At 45.1% G+C, this 16497-nt stretch overlaps 2 protein-coding genes across 2 annotated transcripts; one reads left to right on the forward strand and one right to left on the reverse strand.

Moving 5' to 3' along the window:
* Positions 1-409: 409 nt before the first annotated feature.
* On the forward strand, positions 410-2884 carry LOC123449500 (extensin). Its single transcript, XM_045126744.1, has 4 exons — positions 410-632; positions 731-853; positions 1073-2579; positions 2671-2884. The coding sequence occupies exon 3, from the start codon at positions 1108-1110 to the stop codon at positions 1681-1683; it is 576 nt and encodes a 191-aa protein (XP_044982679.1). The 5' UTR covers positions 410-632; positions 731-853; positions 1073-1107; the 3' UTR covers positions 1684-2579; positions 2671-2884.
* A 2625-nt stretch (positions 2885-5509) lies between these two features.
* Positions 5510-6502, reverse strand: LOC123447009. The gene has a single exon (XM_045123562.1). It carries the CDS (start codon positions 6159-6161, stop codon positions 5874-5876), a length of 288 nt encoding a protein of 95 aa, XP_044979497.1. The 5' UTR covers positions 6162-6502; the 3' UTR covers positions 5510-5873.
* Between the last annotated feature and the right edge of the window lie 9995 nt (positions 6503-16497).

Raw genomic sequence — 16497 nt, forward strand, 5'->3', positions numbered from 1 at the left:
CCTCCGTCCCAAAATAACTGTCTTAACTTTGTATTAGCTCTAGTATAAAATTGTACTAACCTTAAGACACTTATTTTGGGACGGAGGGAGTAAATCGCAATCTCATCTCAATCCAAAATAGAAGAACCTTTTATCACGCCGGCCACGACCCCCCACCACGCGTCGCCCGCTCTACCGTCCATCCACCCCGACCCAAGATCCAACGGCCGGGAGGCCCCCCCCCCCCCCCCCCCCCCCCCCAAGCACCCACGGCGAAGAGCTTTCGATTCACGGGGGGCGGAGCAGCGCACGGGCTCCTCGTCCTCGGAACCGAGGCGCCCACTATCAAACCCACCTCTGCGCCGTCCGCTCCGGCTTTCAAGTCCGGCGTCGCGTAGCTCATCATAGAGCAGTTGCTGCTTTCCCTTCCACACCCCACCCCACCCCACTCCACATCCACCCCCCCACCCCCTCCGCTCCCACCCTCCCACCCACCATATCGCCCCCTCCCTCCCCTCTCCCGAGGCAGATCTCGCCTCGCCTCGACCAGCAGCCGCAGCCAGATCCGTCCGCCCGGCCGTCTCACGAGGTTCGATCCGTCGGTTCCCCGCGGACGCGCTTCCCTCGCCGCCGACCGGTGGCTCGTCTGATCGGTGAGTCGCGGAATGCTGCCTCGTTGCCGTGGGTTGTTCGCGACGGTTTTTGCCGTGCGGTTTTGTTTGATCGATGGCGGTGGGGTTCGTGTGTGCAGGAGCGCGCGGCAGCCGTTAGGGACGGCGGAGAGAAGCGCGGAGTCGATCTGAGAGAGAGGGAGGGGCGAACCCCTTCGTGCTCCCGTCGGTTTCGATCTGTTCGTCGGGTGCAGATCCGGAAGGTATCCGTCCATCCATCTCCTGTAGATCCGCGATTCTGCTAGTATCTATCTCCTCTGTACGGCGCGGCTGCGGTTTTTCGCAGTGAAAGCTTAGCTTTGCGTATGATTGTTTCCATCAAAGTCGATGTTTTTTTTGTCAAGTTTTCGGTACCCGCCAGTGTTGTGATCAATATGGCATGTTCAGATGTTCTGATGCGCGTTTCATTTGCCTGGCACCAGGGCTTGGTTCGATCTGCCGCTTACGACCGGGCGCCATGGAGACTCTGGTCATCTCGCAGCAGCGCAGCCACCACCACCACCACTCTGGTCGCCGGAGGAAGCCATCCCCGCACTACTCGTCGCCTCAGCCCATGCGTGGCTACCACGCCTTCAACTGCCGTGCCTTCCACTCCAGTATCAGCATCGGCATCCTGCCGTCCCCACCCCCACCCCCAGCCCCGCCTGCACCCCGGGCTCGGACCTACTCCCCGGAGCCCAAGACGCCCAAGCAGCAGCTGCACAACGGCAAAAAGCGCAGCCGGGCGATCCCTATAACTCCATCAGGATCTCCTCCTTCCCGTCCTGAGCTTTGGGCTGGCCCGGCATACTCCAACTCGCCGCCACCCAGCTCACTGCCGATTCCCAAGTTCTCGCTCCACCAGAAGCGCAGTGTATCACTTGAGTTGCCACCTGCTGACAGGACAGAGCATGTGGAGGTGCTTGTGCATGCCAAGTCAGCACCTTCGACACCCACTGCTGGCTCAGGATTTGGCTTCTTTGGTGAGAATGATACTGCCATTGCCACGGAGAATCTGAGGAGGATCCTTAATTTGGAAATCACCGAGGACTGAATGATCGGGGCATCACCGTGTACATAGGTCATCAGCAACTAACCTTGGGTTCTTTGTATAAAGTAACTTAGAATAGCAGCTTTCCACCTAGATTCTGCATCAATAGGAGTACTGTTAGGTTGGTTAGCAAGCACATCATGACTCACGGGAAGCTGCCGTGAAGGATGTGGTGGTGGAGACTGTGGGGTGGACGAGAGCACAGCAGTTTCAGAGTCACCTTGTAGCTTGTGGTCACCTATATGGTCCTGACTTAGGTATTTGTTCTTTAGGTGTTAGATCTTCGTTTCCATCCATGGTCAGTGATCCATTAGTGGTTGGTAGTCTGCATGATCCTAGCTAGTAGGAAACTGCATCAGGCAGGGGTAGGGTGGTAAGTTCTGTTCTACTGTTAGATGACTGGAGTTTACACTCCGGCATCTGTTCCCATGTTATATTCTGTAGGATATCTGCATCTTATATTCTTCCAATACATACAGTCTGCCTCACCATCTTGACACTCTTCTAATCACACCGACTTCCCTGGTGCTCTGCAAAGAACACAAGGATATCTCCTCACTGGCTCTTCTGTATTTTTTGGAATGAAGAGGCCAGTGTAGGTTCAAGAAGCCCCCCCTTCGACGCCCTTTCTCCCTCATGTGTCTACTAACTTTGATCTGTGCACCTCTCCCCCCACCATAGTTTGTTGCATATGTAGTCAAATCCCCTCCCCTGCCATCCAATCTTCATTCCATGCATATATAATCCAAAGTTCCATCCAGTAGCAGGGATGCATTTGTTCCAGCACCCTGTGTAGTTCCTGGTCCTTGTTCATGTTCATGGAACATGTGGAGGATACGAGTTCCGTTGGTATGCGAGACTCCATTTCAGAGACCTGCGAGCAGACAAACCATAATACGGTAATTATACGTTTGCTGCTTGTTTAATGTTGTTACACCTGTTGATTTCTGTGGCTAACACTAATGTCATTACTGTGTTGTGGTGCTGCAGGTTGGCTTCTCCAGTGCACTTCATGACGCACATACCTTTGGTGTTCAGAGCCGAGTTTCCAATAAATCTAGTTGCTTGTTTCCTTTGTAGTTAATGAGCAGCGCAGCTTAAGCTAGACTGTTTCCTTATATGTAATGTCTGCTTGGCTTGTTGTTTAAACCTTGGAACTAGTGGTGTTCCACCTTATTAGCAGATGTTGCTGCTTTCTTTGTTAGCTTCATGTGTTTGAGCGCATAAATGCAAGACTTTCATATTGGTGCTAAATTCTGTGCGGTGAACGTCAGTTGCTGTGAAGGATGTGGTGGTTGAGACTGTGGGGTGGATGAGAGCACAGCAGCTTCAGAGCCACCTTGTAGCTTGTGGTGGTCACCTATGTGGTCTTGAGTCCTGACTTAGGTATTTGTTCTTTAGGTGTTAGATCTTCATTTCCATCCATGGTCAGTGATCCATTTGTGGAGGATAATGTGTGTTGACAGAACACCATTGGTGCATGCACGGATTGGTGTTGCTTCAGTTTCAAGGTCCCAAAGATGAAGGCCTCCAGCAGCAGGTACTGTTCCAGTTTCAAGGTTTCAAAGCTGAAGGCTTCCCAGAGATCCTGCTGCTGGGTGGTCTTTAGCTTTGGCACCTTGAAACTGGGACTTTAGCTTTGGGACCTGGAAACTGGAGCTGAAGAGTACCTGCTGTTGGGTGCTGACGACGTGGGTTTTGGGCGAGTCATCTTTGATGAGCCCTCTTCAATGGATCTTCACCTATATGCAAGACTCTTATATCGGTGCTAAATTCTGTGTGGTGATTGTCGGTTATGTCTTACAATCTAGCTTGTCTTTTGTTATGTGTTGTCTCAGCTGTGACCTGAGTTAAGTTCTATTTGTGATTTGACCTGTTTTTAATGTACTTACCTGGTGTGATGCTTGTGTGAATATCGTTCTTGCCAGTCAATTGGAGGTAAAAATGCTTATTCTAGCAAATAAGTAAATGGGGCTGTTGCCTTTCATGTTGCACAGGACTGAACGAAAATACTTGGACTGTTGGTGATGAATAAATGTAACTTTCATTGAGACTCACTGATATAAATCAAAAATATTTACACAGAAACAAACGGGAAAAACAGGGACAGATGTGAGAAAATTTCTATTCCCTGTTTAGGTATCATGAGAAAATTTCTATTCCCTGTTTAGGTAACATGAGAAAATTTAAAGATTTCTAGTGTTCAATCTGTCATGCAGTAACAACTATTCCTTCTACCTAAATACTTGGAGAGTTAGAAGAAAACCGAACATCTGTCTTAAGTTATCTGAATTTGTTAAATCTTGCAGCTGCTCGAACTGATTGAATGCTTGTAAACGAAGTGGTCTATGAAAGAGTTGATTGGGCTGGACAGTGGTTGAACATGGCGAACCTCCATGTTTGTGCAGATAACAACTTGTTTGATGGAAGTTGTATCACTGATTGCAAACGAGTACAGCTCAGGGAATAGCTCAGTGCAAGATCTTTCATTCCACTTATCTGAAGATTGGGCAAGTAATTGAGGATTCTCTTCCATCAGAAAGATCCAACCATCCAACTCTGAAGCGGTCTAGGCTCATAATAAGGCCCTGTTTGGAACCATAATAGATTATGATAATCTGGATTATGAAGATAGATTATATAATCTGGTTTATAAAAATAATCTAGGTGGACATGTTTAGAGGCCAGATTATATAAACTGTAATCCAGGTTTTACATTGCATAATGACCTATCTGCCCTTTGTTTGTTTTTTCGAAAAAAGAGAAGGGTGGCGGTGGTAGGAATGTGATTATCTCCAACTTTATAAGGGTAATGAGTCATTAGCAATCCATAATCTGATTTTAGCTGGTATAGAGTAGATTATGAGTTTTTAATAATCTAGTCATCTAGTTTTTATAATCTACACCATAAGCTGTCCTGTTTGGAGACATAATAGATTATAAAAACTGAATTATATAATCTGGGTGGTTCCAAACAGGGCCTAAGTGTCCCACACAAGATTAACCCATGGTAAATCACAATGATTGAAGAACTTGTGCAAGTGTCTCAATATCCAACACTCCCGATCCTCCATCTTTTCAGCCGAAAAAACTTTTATCCCATGCAACCAAAGCAGTGCCTTTATCTTTTACACCATATTTTCTCGAGAAGAATGTTAGAGATATTTGACACAGATTTAGGTAGCTCTAGTGAACAGAGGAAGAAAGTGGGCAAACTGATAAATACTAGCTCCGTTCTGGTTTATTAGTCCCTCCTATTTTAGATCATATTTCGACCATGAGTTTAATAACTAATAAAATATATGTTATACCTAGCAAAATAATATCATTGGAAGCTAAATTCAAATATGAATCCAATAATATAATTTTCTATAATACTCCCTCCGTTCCTAAATATAAGACCTTTTAGAGATTGTATTATAAACTACATACGGATGTACATAGACATATTTTAGAATATAGATTCACTCATTTTGCATTGTATGTAGTCTTCTAGTGAAATCCCTAAAAGGTCATATATTTTGGAATGGAGGGAGTACACATTAACATTTTACTAGTTAAATATGTGGTTAAATTTTGATCCAAACAACAGTAAAGAGTAATAAACCAGGACGGAGGTGGTAGTGATGACTTAACCAGTTGATGCTTCTCCCCATAATTGAGCATCCAGACGGTCTTCTTTCAATTATGAGTCTTCATGGTATTGTTAATTAGACACAACTGAGTCATTAGCGTGGCGTGAGATGTAATGGCAAATCGACTAGTCGACCAATACCTAATGATGGAAGATCGACAGGTACCTGATGATGGACAATGACACACACGCAAATAATGGCGAGTTGACAGCACGTACGTACCACGGCATCGTCACACCCTCTCATGTTATTGGGCCCCTTTTGTACAGCCGGAGCTTGAGCAAGGCTACTAGCATGCATCAGCTACCTGCCGACGCAATGCAGCCTCAGTCTAGCTATAAGATTATTACTACATCGCACTACAATTACATACGGAGTACATACTACTTTGTATTACGTACATATGATGATATGAACCCTTGGCTCTTATTACGTCCATCTTGTTCAGGGCTCGAACACTCGCCGGATGCAATGGCGGCGCTCGTTGCCACCGCTGGTTTCGCTCGTCGCCGGTGCATGCGCATCCATGGCGCGCCGTGAATGATGGGGCTCGTGGATTTACTTGGAGATGGAGATGGAGGGGCGGCGGCGGAGCAGCATCTGGCGCATGCCGTCGGCGACCCTGAGCGCGGGGTCCTTGGCCCGGCACCAGCCGGCGCAGAAGGCCATGTGGTCCCGGAGCGCCGCCTCCATCCCGCGCTTCCTCCCTTCCTCCCTCACCGCCTCGGAGCAGAGCCCGCAGAGCCACCGCCCGCCGAAGTCGGCCTTCACGCCCACGATGTAACCCCGGGTGCAGTCCTCCCGCAGCTCGCAGCACTCGCACTTGGCCGACTCCACCGGCTCCATCGCCCCCCCCACACGCAGGTGATGATGGTCTACTGCCGATGTCAGAGCCAGTCCAAGTGAAGGCTTCGATCGAGCTCAGGACCAGTGTGGAATGGTGATGTGGGAGAGAGGCAGAGAGCTAGTGTGACTGTGAGAACGTACGCGCCCTGCGTGTGTATTTATGGAGGGAGCCCTGGCTCAGGGCTGCTTAATTAGAGAGGTCTAGTTTCCTGGGGTACGTACTGTGCCATTGGCCTAATTTGGCATCCGAGCAGCACTGCTAATCAGCTCACTTATGGGAAAAAATTCCTGCAGGATTACAGTGCGCAGGATGTGGTGTCTCTGTAGGCTGTTGTAGCTGTGAGATGCAAAAGTTCCCGTCTTCCTGGCCAACAGGGGTTGCCTGCCGACTTTACAGGAGTAGGCGTTTCTCTTGTCATTGATAACTTACTTGCTCTGAATTCTCTCTACCCTGAATGTTGAACCTCATGGCATGGGGTTGGAATTCTTGACTGCAAAAATGAGGAGGAAGAGACAGGATCGCCAGGGGAGATCGACCCCTGCGATCCTTGTTCCCGGCGTGCCCCATGAAGCTTGAACAGACACCTCACGTACGCAGCAACTTGCTCGCTGTCCGTGGATCTAGGACCACCCGGCGAAATTCCCCTCATCCCTTCTGCTAGATTTCAGTCGCTGTTCATGGTACGGCACAACTGGCCTTGTCGGACTGGTCGCTCCGCGGTCGATTCCGCCTCGTGGCCCGCCCGTATTCCATGATGAATTAGCACTCAATTGGTCATCCTGTTAACTAATCATCAGTACTTCGGCAGACCGGCTTAGCTTGAGTTTTTTTTGGGGTGCTGGGCTAGCTCAGTGGTAGGGGCTGCATCCTTGTGAGTTGTGACACTAATGGAGGCAGGGCCCTACCATCCGTGCCGCTGCACCAGGTAGCCTCAAGTGTGTGTGTGTGTGTGTGTGTGTGTGTGTGTGTGTGTGCGTGCGCGTGTGTGTGTGTGTGTGTGTCACTGATGGGCGCTTGCTTGTGTTGTGTACTCTGTACTGATCATGAGTTATTAGCTGCAAAGGTTGGTGCTAAGTTATTGTTGGTGTCTGCTCGTAGTACAGCTGGGTTGATCAATGAACGGGAAAGAACTTGAGATCACCAGCTGCCAGTTTGATGGTCTCTGGACACACTTAACGCCGCTGCTAGCTTCTTGTCCTTCAACATGGAGAGGCAATTGTACCGTCAAGTAAAGAAAATTATCGGGATGAGGTGAAGAAGAAAACTGAAAACTGATAGCTGATAGCTATCTCAAGTTGCACAAGCGCATTTTCTTTTCTTTTACGGGGACGATCTACTTCGTTCAAATACTCATCGATTTGGGATAGATGGCGGCGCCTGCCGTGTGATCTGTTGTAGAAGAGCTAGACATGACAGAGACACAGCAGCGTTCTTCATGAACTGCTTTTTGAAAAGGAGGAACTAAGCCCCCGCCTCTGCATCAGTCGATGCATGCGACCATATTATTTAAAAATCTCAAAGAAAAAATATCTAAAATCCACAAAGTGCTTAAGAAGCTAACACAAGGATAGCTGTAAAAAAATAAAAATTGCCACAGCCGGCAAAACCAAAAGTAGACTACGATGGCTATACACCTAGGCTATTCTTAGCTTGCCATCCAAATCGACTGAAGATAGCCCGTGCGACCATCTCCCACCGGTTGCATCCAATATCCATATGCTCCCTGAAACTGCAATTATTACATTTTTAAAAAGGGACCATATGGCCCCCATTTTCATTACGAAAATAGGAGTATGGATACATCAGAATGCAACACCACAACACTATTTTTCTCAGACGTGATGCATCACCGCATCAACCAATCAACAACATACATCCTGAACATATAACCATCCACTACAGGGGGAGAACAGATTCAACCATCTTTACATATTGTACATCTATCAAGACAAGAGACAAGACTATAATCTGGACGCATTGTGGAGGTGACCAATACTTAGGTAGAAACAAAGCAGATTCTTTGAGCAGAAGGATTCCATCCATGTGCTCTTCTGTAGACTTCATTTGCTACTCGAGCTAGCCTCTTAGAAACCTCCTTAGGCCTTGTTCGGTTGTTTGAGAATTGAAGGGGTTTGGAGGGGACTGGGAAGGATTAAATCCCCTATAAGTCAAATTCCACTTCAATCCCCTCCAATCCTCTCCTTGTTGGGATTAACCGAACAAGCCCTTAAGCATTTTTTGCACTCCTTTTCTGTGCAGAATCACCCATGAATCCAACAAAGAACACAGAGTAAATAGTACATTGATAGGACTCGGAATGAAAACACGTTGAAAACATGATTTGTTCCTTGTCTTCCACATTGTCCAGATCAAAGCAGCAACACCAATAGAAACAACAACCCTATCCTTATGAGAGTAGGATGGTATCCAGTTTTGACACAAATCAAAGAAAGACAGAGGTAATTTTGGGTTACCCAGCGAACACAAACCACATTCCATAAAAAGCTAGCAAAAGAGCATGAAAAGAAAAGATGATCAATGTTCCCAGAGGCACCACAAAACTCGCAAAAAATTGATCCTTTCCACCCTCTCCTAGATAAATTATCCTTCGTTAGGATCCTCCCTTTGATCATTAACCATATAATGCTACCTTTAGAGGCATTCCGAGCCTCCAAAGAAGCTTAAAAGGAAAATCAACAACTCTAACAATAAGGTAATGATAAAGCGACTTAATCGAGAAGGATCGAGATTTAGTTAAAAGCCACTTAACTTTGTCAGGCTCCCCCAACAGAATAACCTGAGTACACATATTGAGTAATTCATTCCACATATCATGAGTTTCTCCATAAAGACATCTCCAGAATCTAATACAATTAAAATCCTAGTTGAAGACCTTAGCAACAGTAACATGCTGATGGAAAGTGAATTTATACAAGCGGGGGAAAAGTTGACAAAAGCGGTTTTTCTCTAGCAACGTGTTCTCCCAAAATCTTGTCTTACATCCATTACCAACCACCCTTTGACAACAAGAATAGAAGATGTCCTTTATATTCAATAAGCCATTCCAGAAATGTTAATTGCCCGAAGATGATTCACATTGAGCCAAAGATTTTCTTCTCAAATATTTGGCTCTAATCATGTCCTGTCAATCCCCCTCCTCATTCTCTAATCTCCATAATCACTTACAGAAGAGGCTGACGTTTTTAACCTCAAGATTAGTAATCCCCAAACCCCCCTGATCCCTAGGTGGGCAAACGTCCAACCACTTGACTAAATGATACTTTCTCACTCCATCCTCTCTTGCCAAACCAAACGTGCACGGACAAAGTCCATTCTCTTACCTACACCTTTAGGTAGTTTTAAAAAAGAAAGTAAATGGCTAGTAATATTACTCATACATGTTTTAGTGAGAGTAATCCTAGCAAACCCCCTTGCCAGATAGCTGCCTTCTTCTCAATTTTCTCTTCTGCTGGTTTCCAATCAACATTACACATCTTTTTAAAATGTAAAGGAAGGCCTAGATAAGTAAAAGGAAACCCCCACCGCACATTCAACAAAGCGTCACCAAACCAGTGGATTCCACTTTTAAAGAAATTGATTTTCAAACACGTTAAGTGCTCAAACACGCATAGAATGACTTTAGGGTTTCTAGCACCTTCTAAGTCATCTTCAAAGAAGAGAATTGTATCATCGATGTATTGTAAAACAATAACACCACCCTTATATAAACTAGGCAAAACTCCTTTAATAAATCCTTGTTCTTGTGCCCTTTGAACTAGGGTAGCAAGAACATCAGCAACAAGATTAAACAACAAGGGGAGAACGGGTCACCCTGCCTCAATCCTTTTCTAGTAAAGCCATTTAAAGTTATAACTACTTTACCATTATGAGTAATCGCTTTCGTCCAACGAATAAACTGATTTAGAAAACCCTTCATTTCCAACGTACTAAGCATAAAGCCCCATTTAATTTTATCATAAGCTTTTTCGAAATCAACTTTAGAAATGAGAGCAGGCATTTAGATTTATGGAGCGAGTGAAGCGTCTCATGGGGAACAACAACATTATCTAAAATATAACACCCTTTGATAAACGCAAATTGCACCTTGGAAATAGTATTATGAGCAGTAACCATGGCTCTATTATCCAAGGCTTTGGTAAAAAGTCTAAACGGGACATTGAGCATGCATATAGGCCTATACATTTGAATCCTATCCGCCCCTTGACCCTTAGCTAACAGCGTAACCACCCCATAGTTTAGCCTAGAGATATCAATCTTATCATCATAGAAATCTTGAAAGAGACTAAGCAAATCATTACAAATGAGGTACCAAAAGGTTTGGAAGAATTCAATAGGCATACCATCGGGTCGAGCCGCTCTATTATGCCTCATAGAAAAAACTGCCACCTTTTCTTCCAAAGTAAATTTGTCAACCAACTTATTTTTTTGTCCTTCTCGTAAAATACATCATTTAAAGGAATATCTAAGGATACGAGAAGTAACTTAACATGCCCAAAAAGCTCTTTATAAGAAACAGTCGCATATTTAAGGAGCTACTCATCCCCTTGGATGATCCCCTCATCCTGTATGAATCTAATATTTTTACTCCTACACTTCCTACCGCTAGCTTTAATCATGAAGTACTTAGTGTTGGAAATATGCCCTAGAGGCGATGATAAATAATAATTACTACCTCCGTCCCGGTGTATAAGTCATTCACGTAGTTCTAGGTCGACAATTTAACTATCTAAATATATATTATATGTGACAAAATATATATATTTAGAAACTACATCCGTGTAGAAATCTAATGATATACTTTTCATGACATATAACACATATTTAATTCCTCAAATCAGTGACCTAGAACTACGCGAATGACTTATACACCGGGACGGAGGGAGTATTATATTTCCTGTTTAAAGATAATCGTTTATTATCCATGTTATAATTGTATTGAATGAAAACATAGATACATGTGTGGATACATAGACAAAACAATGTCCCTAGCAAGCCTCTAGTTGGCTAGCCAGTTGATCAATGATAGTCAAGGTTTTCTGACTATATGCAAGTGTTGTCACTTGATAACTGGATCACATCATTAGGAGAATCATGTGATGGACTAGACCCAAACTATGAACGTCACATATTGATCGTGTCGTTTTATTGCTATTGTTTTCAGCGTGTCAAGTATTTATTCCTATGACCATGAGATCATATAACTCAGTGGCACCGGAGGAATACCTTGCGTGCATCAAACGTCGCAACGTAACTGGGTGACTATAAAGGTGCTCTACAGGTATCTCCGAAGGTATATATCCGTTGAGTTAGTATGGATTAAGACTGGGATTTGTCACTCCGTGTGACGGAGAGGTATCTCGGGGCCCACTCGGTAATACAACATGACACACAAGCCTTGCAAGCAATGTGACTAAGTGTAAGTCACGGGATCTTGTATTACGGAACGAGTAAAGAGACTTGCCGGTAACGAGATTGAAATAGGTATGCGGATACCGACGATCAAATCTCGGGCAAGTAACACACCGAAGGACAAAGGGAATGACATACGCGATTATATGAATCCTTGACACTGAGGTTCAACCGATAAGATCTCCGGAGAATATGTAGGATCCAATATGGGCATCCAGGTCCCGCTATTGGATATTGACCGAGGAGTGCCTCGGGTCATGTCTACATAGTTCTCGAACCCACAGGGTCTGCACACTTAAGGTTCGATGATGTTTTAGTATAGTTGAGTTATATGTGTGGTTACCGAATGTTGTTCGGAGTCCCGGATGAGAACATGGACGTCATGAGGGTTTCCGGAATGGTCCGGAAATGAAGATTGATATATAGGATGTTTTCATTTGGTCACCGGAAAGTTTTGGGCAATTCCGATAGTGTACCGGGAGTGGCGAATGGGTTTCGGGTGTTCACCGGGAGGGGCCCACCCACCCGGGAGTGACCCCAAGGCCCTAGGGTGGCGCCACAAGTCCTTAGTGGGCTGGTGGAGTCAGCCCAAGAGGGCTATGGCGCCACATAAAGAAATACCAAAAGAAAAGAAAAAGAAAAAGGAAAGAGGGAGGTGGGAAGGAAGTGGAGGACTCCTCCTTCCCAAACCGAATTGGAGGAGGAGTCCTCCTCCTCCTGGTGGCCGGCGCACCTTGAGGGCCTTGTTCCTCAAGGCTAGCCCCTCCCCCTCCCTCCTATATATAGTGGTGGTTTAGGGCTTTTAGAGACACAACTTTGCCACATGCAACTCTAGCCTATACCACATAGTTTTACCTCTAGATCGGATTTCTGCGGAGCTCGGGCGGAGCCCTGCAGGAGTAGATCATCACCACCACCGGAGCGCCGTCACGCTGTCGGAGAACTCATCTACTTCTCCATCTTTCTTCCTGGATCAATAAGGCCGAGATCATCGTCGAGCTGTACGTGTGCTGAACGCGGAGGTGCCGTCTGTTCGACGCTAGATCGGAATGGATCGTGGGACGGATTGCGGGACGGTTCGTGGGACGGTTCGAGGGACGTGAAGATGTTCCACTACATCAACCGCGTTTCTTAACGCTTCCCGCTGTGCGATCCACAAGGGTACGTAGATCTAATCTCTAGTCGTAGATGGACATCACCATGATAGGTCTTCGTGTGCGTAGGAATTTTTTTGTTTCCCATGCAATGTTCCCCAATAGTGGCATCATGACCTAGGTTCATGCGTAGATGTTATCTCGAGTAGAACACAAAAGGTTTTGTGGACGGTGATGTTCGATTTGCTGCCCTCCTTAGTCTTTTCTCGATTCAGCGGTATTGTTGGATTGAAGCGGCCCGGACCGACATAACTCGTACGCCTACGAGAGACTCGTTTCATCGATTGACATGCAACCTCGTTGCATAAAGATGACTCGCGGGTGCCTATTTCTTCAACTTTAGTTGAATTGGTTTTTACCGAGGCGGTCCTTGGAGAGGTTAAATAGCAATTCGCACATCTCCGTTGTGGTTTTTGCGTAAGTGATGCGATCATACTAGATACCCATAGCAGCCACGTAAAACATGAAACAACAAATTAGAGGACGTCCAACTTGTTTTTGCAGGGTATGCTTGTGATATGATATGGCCAATGACATGATGTGACTTGCAAGTCGATACTACGGCAACCGGCATGAGCCATAGGGTTGTCTTTAAACTAACGTTTGTGTTTGCAGATGCGTTTACTATATTGCTAGGAAGTATCTTTAGTAGTAATAGCATAGATAGCACGAGAACCTCGATGGCGACACGTTGATGGAGATCCTGGTGTGGCGCCGGTGAGAACAAGATCATGCCGGTGCTTGAGTGATGGGGATCAAGAAGCACAAGATGATGGCCATGTCATGTCACTTATGAATTGCATGTGATGTTAATCCTTTTATGCACCTTATTTTTCTTAAAATGATGGTAGCATTATAAGGTGATCTCTCACTAAAATTTAAAGATTAAATTGTGTTCTCCCCGACTGTGCACCGTTGCGACATTTAGTCGTTTTGAGACACCACGTGATGATCGGGTGTGATAGACTCAACGTTCACATACAACGGGTGCAAAACAGTTGCACGCGCGGAACACTCGGGTTAAACTTGACGAGCCTAGCATGTGCAGACATGGCCTCAGAACACATGATACCGAAAGGTCGAGCATGAATCGTATAGTTGATATGATTAGCACATGGATGCTTACCACTGAAACTATTCTCAACTCACGTGATGATCAGACTTGAGTTAGTGAATTTGGATCATGTACCACTCAAATGACTAGAGAGATGTACTTTTTGAGTGGGAGTTTAGCAAGTAATTTGATTAGTTAAATCTAATTATCTTGAACATAGTCTAAGTCCACTTTGAAATATTTGTGTTGGAGATCAAGGGCTCACGCGACAGTCATCCTGAATTTTAATACGTTCCTAGAGAAAGCTAAGTTGAAAGATGATGGAAGCAACTTTGTAGACTCGGCTCGTAATCTTAAGTTGCTCCTGCAAGCTCGGAAGAAGGATTATGTCCTTAATGCTGTGCTAGGAGATGAACCACCCACTACGGCTGACCAAGATGTTAAGAACGCTTGGTTGACGCGTAAGGAGGACTACTCAGTAGTTCAATGTGCAGTCTTGTATGGCTTAGAGCCGTGACTTCAACGTGGCTTTGAGCATCATGGAGCATATGAGATGTTCCACGAGTTGAAGTTTATCTTTTAGAAGAACGCCCGGATTGAGAGGTATGAGACCTCCGATAAATTCTATGCTTGCAAGATGGAGGAGAATTCGTCTGTCAGTGAACATGTGCTCTAAATGTCTGGGTACTCAAACCATCTAGTTGAGCCGGGGATTGAACTCCCGCAAGAGGCTATCACTGACAGAATTCTTCAATCACTGCCACCAAGCTACAAGAGCTTTGTGTTGAACTATAACATGCAAGGGATGAACAAGTCACCCGGCGAGTTATTTGCGATGCTGAAAGTCGCAGAGTCAGAACTCCGGAAAGAGCATCAAGTGTTGATGGTCAATAAGACCACTAGTTTCAAGAGAAACGACAAAGGCAAGAAGGGTAACTCCAAGAAGAGCGGAAAGCCTATTGATAATCCGATGAAGAAACCCAAGGCTGGGCCTAAGCCTGAAACAGAGTGTTATTATTGCAAGGGACTGGGTCACTGGAAGCGCAACTGCCCCAAGTATTTGGCTGATAAGAAGGCGGCCAAGGAAAAATCAGGTATATTCGATATACATGTTATTGATGTGTACTTAACCAGTTCTCGTAGTAGTGCTTGGGTATTCGATACCGGTTATGTTGCTCATATTTACAACTCGAAACAGGAACTGCGGAATAAACGAAGGCCGGCGAAGGATGAAGTGACGATGCGCGTGGGAAATGGTTCCAAGGTTGATGCAATCGCCATCGGCACAGTTTCACTTCAGTTACCATCACGATTAGTTATGAACTTAAATAATTGTTATTTAGTGCCTGCGTTAAGCATGAACATTATATATGGATCTTGTTTATTGCTAGACGGTTACTCGTTTATGTCAGAGAATAATGGTTGTTCTATTTCTATGAGTAATATCTTTTATGGTCATGCACCCAATGTGAGAGGATTGTTCATATTGAATCTTGATAGCGATGATACACATATACATAACATTGAGACCAAAAGAGTTAGAGTTAACAATGATAGCGCCATGTTTTTGTGGCACTGCCGCTTAGGTCATATTGGTGTAAAGCGCATGAAGAAACTCCATTCCGATGGACTTTTGGAGTCACTTGACTTTGAATCACTTGACACGTGTGAACCATGCCTCATGGGCAAGATGACTAAGACTCCGTTCTTCGGAACAATGGAGCATGCAAGTGACTTATTGGAAATCATATATACCGATGTGTGCGGTCCGATGAGTGTGGAGGCGCGTGGCAGATATCGTTATTTTTTCACCTTCACTGACGATTTGAGTAGGTATGGATATATCTACTTGATGAAGCACAAGTCTGAAACGTTTGAGAAGTTCAAGCAATTTCAGAGTGAAGTTGAAAATCATCGTAACAAGAAGATCAAGTTCCTATTGGTATGATCGTGGGGGTGAATATCTGAGTTTCGAGTTTGGTGCTCACTTAAGTCAATGTGGAATTGTTTCACAGTTTACACCGCCTAGAACACCGCAGCGCAATGGTGTGTCCGAACATCGTAATCGTAACTTTGTTAGAAATGGTGCGATCTATGATGTCTGTTACTGATTTGCCGTTATCGTTTTGGGGTTATGCATTAGAGACAACTGCATTCATTTTAAATAGGGCACCATCAAAATCCGTTGAGACGACACCATACGAACTATGGTATGGCAAAAGACCGAAGTTGTCGTTTCTTAAAGTTTGGGGATGTGATGCTTATGTCAAAAAGCTTCAGCGTGAAAAGCTGGAACCCAAAGCGGAAAAGTGCGTCTTCATAGGTTACCCAAAGGAGACAGTTGGGTACACTTCTATCTCAAATCCGAGGGCAAAGTGTTTGTTGCTAAGAACATAGCTTTTCTTGAGAAGGAGTTTATCTCGAAAGAATTGAGTGGGAGGAAGATAGAACTTGATGAGGTTGTCGAACCTCTGATCCCTCTAGATGGTGGCGCAGGGCAAGGGGAAACCACTGTGGTTGTGACGTCGGTTGAGGAGGAAGTTGATGATGATGATCATGTAACTTCGGATCAAGTTCCTATCGGACCTCACAGGTCGACAAGATCATGTACTACTCCTGAGTGGTACGGCAATCCTGTCTTATCAATTATGTTGTTAGAAAACAATGAACCTGCAAATTATGAAGAAGCAATGATGG

The sequence above is a fragment of the Hordeum vulgare genome, chromosome 4H (genome assembly GCF_904849725.1).
Source record: "Hordeum vulgare subsp. vulgare chromosome 4H, MorexV3_pseudomolecules_assembly, whole genome shotgun sequence".
NCBI lineage: Eukaryota > Viridiplantae > Streptophyta > Magnoliopsida > Poales > Poaceae > Hordeum > Hordeum vulgare.

Excerpts from the sequence above, each read along its gene's own strand:
- LOC123449500 (XM_045126744.1), top strand. The coding sequence starts at position 1,108 with ATGGAGACTCTGGTCATCTCGCAGCAGCGCAGCCACCACCACCACCAC.
- LOC123447009 (XM_045123562.1), bottom strand. The coding sequence starts at position 6,161 with ATGGAGCCGGTGGAGTCGGCCAAGTGCGAGTGCTGCGAGCTGCGGGAG.